Source organism: Neodiprion virginianus, chromosome 6 (genome assembly GCF_021901495.1).
Source record: "Neodiprion virginianus isolate iyNeoVirg1 chromosome 6, iyNeoVirg1.1, whole genome shotgun sequence".
Lineage (NCBI taxonomy): Eukaryota > Metazoa > Arthropoda > Insecta > Hymenoptera > Diprionidae > Neodiprion > Neodiprion virginianus.
The window spans coordinates 19,225,000-19,230,034 of NC_060882.1; the positions used below are offsets into that span (position 1 = coordinate 19,225,000).

The following is a 5,035-nucleotide window of genomic DNA, read 5'->3' on the forward strand; positions in this document are numbered from 1 at the left end:
GAGATGTTGAAAAACATTGTGACGCTTATTCCATGTTGCTTTGGTATTAGGTGGAGGCTGAGAATCACGGAGGGAAAAGGTTAGACCTAACCTCGCGGAATCTCTGAAGATGGGCGGGTCGTTGACCCCGGCTCAGAGAAATTGCTTCTATCGGCTTACCGGCTCTGGTTTTATTTGTTTTAGACAGGCAACGGCCGTATTTCGGGCTGCATTCTATGTCGAAAGTTACGGGAACGTTTGTGTCTAGGTTCGGGTTCTCGAATTTCTGGATGAATCTTTTTCGTCTATTGAAATCCGGGACTATAATCGATGCGCAAAGGCTATTGTTGAACGGAGACTTTAGTTTTCAGTCACGGATTTTTGGCGATTCGCTCCACCTACCAACGCGATATGAATTTGGTATTTTTTAAATATGACGAATCCAATTAGTTTCGTTAAAGTACCAAGCGTGGAATTATACGTGTAAGAGTTGGTACGTATTTTCGAAAATTTTGATACGAAAATGAATAACATGTTTTCCCAGATGCATTATTTATTTTTACGAACAACTGCAGTTTGTGGAGATTCGTTGTGAAATTCATCCCTACTACTTGCGGATAAAGTAGATCTTGATTCCGTCCTGTGGCCTGAGTATGAATTCACTGTGATACTTGATCTCCTCATATTTCACAGCGCTCTTGACCCTCCATTCTCTCAATACTGCTGTTAAGACGATCTTCCCCTCCAAAATGGCGAATTTTTGTCCAATACAGTTTCTGAGTCCGGCACTGAAGGGTATGTACGCGTACGGATGTCGCCCTTGAGAATTCTCCGGTAAAAATCTGTCCGGATCGAATTTATCCGGATTTGGCCAATGGTTCGGATGCCGGTGAACGTAGTGTATCAGAACGGAAGCGTAGATACCTTTAAGCACTTTGTATCCAGCTGCTCGATAAGATTTTATAAAAAAAAATCGTCACGTGTAGTACAAACACTTGTCGTGGTAAATACTTGTAATCGTCGAGGCGTCATCAGCCAATTGACCCACCTATTTCCGTGTCTTCGGTTATGGTTCGACTCACCGATGGCACAGCGGGAAATAGTCTCAGTGTTTCCTTTATCACCCTTTCAAGGTATCTGAGTTCGTTGATTTGTTGAATCGTCGCTGGTTCCTTCGAGTCCCCAAATATGCGCAAATGCTCCTCGTGGATTTTTTCTTGGACTTCCGGATTATTGCCGATGCAGAAAAGCGCCCAACTTATAGTCGCAGCCGACGTATCGTGACCCTAGAGAAAATTTCAATTCCATGTCATTCCATTCTTTTATCGATGAGACTGACCATTCGACGATTCGATATGATTTCAAGCGGGATTTCACGTGGAACGCGATTCCACTCGAGTTAGCAAAAGAAAAGTTCGTCGTCGTTGGTCATACTCACTGCGAATAAAAACGTGTCAACTTCTTGTCGCAACTCGTCGTCGGTGAGTGGCATCTTTTCACGTTCGCACGCGTCTAACAAGTGGTCTAAAAATGCCTGTGATTTTGGTTTCTCTGTGTAAACGAAAGCGTTATTTATTTCGATTAATCGTTTGAAACGTGTAACATAAAATGTTTCAGATCCTCCTCACCGAACTTGTACTTTTCATCGGGGTTATTTTGCTGACGGATTTTCTGGGCCGCCTTCCTTTCACTTATTACCTACAAATGCAGAAAAAGTAAGGTTAGTACGTAAGTTTCGTAAACGAATGAAGCGATTGTTCTTTCATTCTTACCTTCTTTGTAAACTTGTGCGCTGTTTCTACAAAATGCTTGAATTTTTTTCCACGCTGAGTCTGATAGTAGAACCAGTCATTATGTAGCCAAGGTCGGAATGTCCGTTCTACAGCTTCGGTGCTGATTCTACGAATGAAACAGACTTTGGTAAAATACGTAGGATGCATTTGTATGGGTATAGATCCACTACTCAATTTCTTCTACTGGCCGAGCGCAAGTTTTTCACCCTCAAAAAGTCGATCTCTTTGTTCCACTTTGATTTTGTACCAAGCGCGACTAAGGCTTGTAACAAGTTGTGAGTCCATATCTGTTTTGATATTGTTCCGGTATGTGTAGTCGACTTGACACTGGTTTTTTCAACAACATTTTGTACGGTACTCTACGTAATTAAGATTTCACATATTCCATTACGATGCAATGTATTTCTGCTTGAAATTCATACCGATTTAAGGCTGTTGCATATTCCAAATTTTCGTCCATTTGAGCATTGATGTTGACCCCCATTGCTGCTTCTGGAGTTGACAAGATAATTAGAAATAATTCATCAACTTTAAGACGAAATTTCTAGTGAATGAAAAATTGCGAGTGAAAGAAAGAGGAGCGAGGAGGTTGTCGTACAGTGAAATAGATAGATCAACTGTTGTTTATAAATTGAACGAATATAGATTACCGCATCAAAGTCCAATCTCGCAAGTGTCATTTTACGACTTTATATTCGTTTCGCATATTTTACCTGCACACGGAGCGTGTAGTATAGTATCTCACCACAGATTATATCCAGTGTACATTTCAATGAAAAAGCATGAATATCGATCGGTTCTTCTGGATTCGTCTTTAGCTCTGTCTCGATACATTTTTTCAAAACTTCCGTCTTCTCAAACATTACCACTGAATATTCCTCCAATATATTGTAATGAAAGGTTGGGGTAATCAATTTTCTATGCTGATGCCACGTTTCCCCTGCGTAAGGAATACAAAAACCGTGCATTATTGTGAACCATCATCAATGAACAATATCAAATCTGTGAAAAATTGATACCGGAATTGTACTACTTATTGCCTGTAATGAAGCGATTTCACCGACCTGTAGAAGTTATCAGTCCTGTACCCAGCCACGGTTGAACGAAACTATAAATGTCTGATTTCGTAATGAGCGTCTTGCTGCGCAAAATCACCTAATTTACACAGAGAATAACAAAATCGCAAAACATCGTTACTTTGCTGTGTCGGACAACGGGACGACTGAATCATGAGAGTGAGGTATTACTTACGCTGACAGTTTCTGGCGAAATAAAATGAACGTTTGCTTTAGTTCCAAGCCAAATGCGGAATAATCCATCCATCTGATACTGTTCGCACAGGTCACGGAACCATTTCAAGCGATCTGTAAGCGTTATTTGCGTAATGTAGGGTAGATGCGCCGTTTGTGGCCAATCGTGTAAAGCGTTTCAGTTGTATCTACTCAATAGTTTGAAAATAAAATCTTACGAAGTCGATTACTTATACATATCCACTTTTGCACTATTTGTGGTCAGGCATTTTTTTTTTATACGCAATGGATTAGCTACCAATGGTACGATTGATGGCCGCACAGAGTACTTGAGAAGCTAAAAATGGTACGTCTACTCTAATTCTCAGTGGAAAGTACTAATTACAAAACACTTGTTTTGCGTTGGACGTGGTATTCTCTTCTTTAGGCATTCCACTCCAAACCGACCTACGTCTGACCCTTACTAATCGGCGATTTTATTCATCTTCAAGTATCGTGTAGAGTGTACGAACAAATCGTCTTTCACTGAGTTTAACATTTTTTGAACCACGGTTTATTTAATAGTTTGATTTTTACTGCTCCCTAAAACATAAAAACCCAATCTTCGAATGCGTAGCTCTAATCGATTGGCGTCAAATTTTTCTCATAAATGCTTCGTTAAAAACGAAAATTTTGAGACCGAGATAAAAGTGGACAAGCTTTTGCTTTCAGAGTTGTAGGCGAATACACAAGTAATTAAGAAGCGAGAAAAATGAAATTATATACAAATTTGGAAAATACTAATCTATATTTTATACGTTTTTTCTCACTTTTTAATTACTTGTTTCACCTGTAGGTTCTAAACCAAAAGCTTGCCCACTTTCGTCTTGGTCTCAAAACTTCCGTTTTCTAACAAAGAATTCCTGAGAAAACTTTGAAGCCAGTCAACCGGGGCTTATTATTTGAAAATTAGGTTTATCATGTTTTCGAACGATTATCGTGTTTATCTTTATCGAGCAGTAAAAATCGAACCCAGGGTCCAAAAAAATTCAAACAAAAAATATTTCGTTCCTTTGACGCCGCAATTCCAGAGCGACAAAACAGTGTTCATTTTTCTAATAACGACGGCTGTATTTGAGCTCACCTTTGCGATCGACCTTTATAATCATCAGCGCGTTCCCCACTATAGGATGAGCCTTTGGTCCCGGAATTTTATTGACGGTATTGGCAAATCTGTAATACTCGAAAAGCCATTTAGCCACTTTCACGAGAACTACGGCGAACCATGTCGTCAATAACAGAATTATATAATCATTCATCACGTTTTATCGTAAAATTTACACTCCAAATTGAAAATTCACTGCAGCACAGGCTGAATTTTCATCGAATACATCCGCTCGCTACAATTGGAATATTCGTAATGCGTGTCGCCTTATCGTCGCCGTAGAAGTTTTACCTTACATTTATTTATTGTTCATGCAGAATTTGTTCTGTAATCGCGCAAATTATTATACTTAACTGCCGCCGATAGAAAAGACGATAGCAATGAGACTGGCATAGCGCCCTTAGGACATCGCTACAAGCATATAGTGTTGATTTTGCTATATTTATGGTACACTTGACACTCTTATATAAGTGACACTGGCACTTACATAAATGCTAATTGTGCAAGCAGTATCAACAATCAACCGACATATTATGTCGTCTTTATCAACTCTTAGCAGATATGATGCGTATTTGTATTATCTCGTTATACTTTACAATACTGCATAGTTAATATATTCACGTTTTACTTTTCATGTCAAGTTTTTACTTGTAACGTGACAACGCGGTACCGTGTATTTGAAAAAAATACAACTTCTAATCTAATATGGGTCTTCGCTGGAACCATGGCGTAGTTTGAGGCAGTACTGTTGCTGGTTACACAGAAGAGGGAAAATTTAATTCTTAAATTTAGTTTTCGTGATTAAATAACATTTACATTAATGAATTATTGCATCAGATCAATCATTTCTCTGCGTAATAGACAATTTA

General features: G+C 39.0%; 1 protein-coding gene across 1 annotated transcript; it reads right to left on the reverse strand.

The window, feature by feature from the left end:
* Positions 1-514: 514 nt before the first annotated feature.
* Positions 515-4,578, reverse strand: LOC124306692 (cytochrome P450 4C1-like). The gene is made up of 10 exons (XM_046767588.1): positions 4,146-4,578; positions 3,024-3,136; positions 2,837-2,927; positions 2,518-2,712; positions 2,195-2,264; positions 1,752-1,878; positions 1,608-1,677; positions 1,418-1,530; positions 1,028-1,265; positions 515-924 (listed from the first exon to the last, which is right to left on the reverse strand). The coding sequence occupies exons 1-10, from the start codon at positions 4,318-4,320 to the stop codon at positions 587-589; spliced, it is 1,530 nt and encodes a 509-aa protein (XP_046623544.1). The 5' UTR covers positions 4,321-4,578; the 3' UTR covers positions 515-586.
* Between the last annotated feature and the right edge of the window lie 457 nt (positions 4,579-5,035).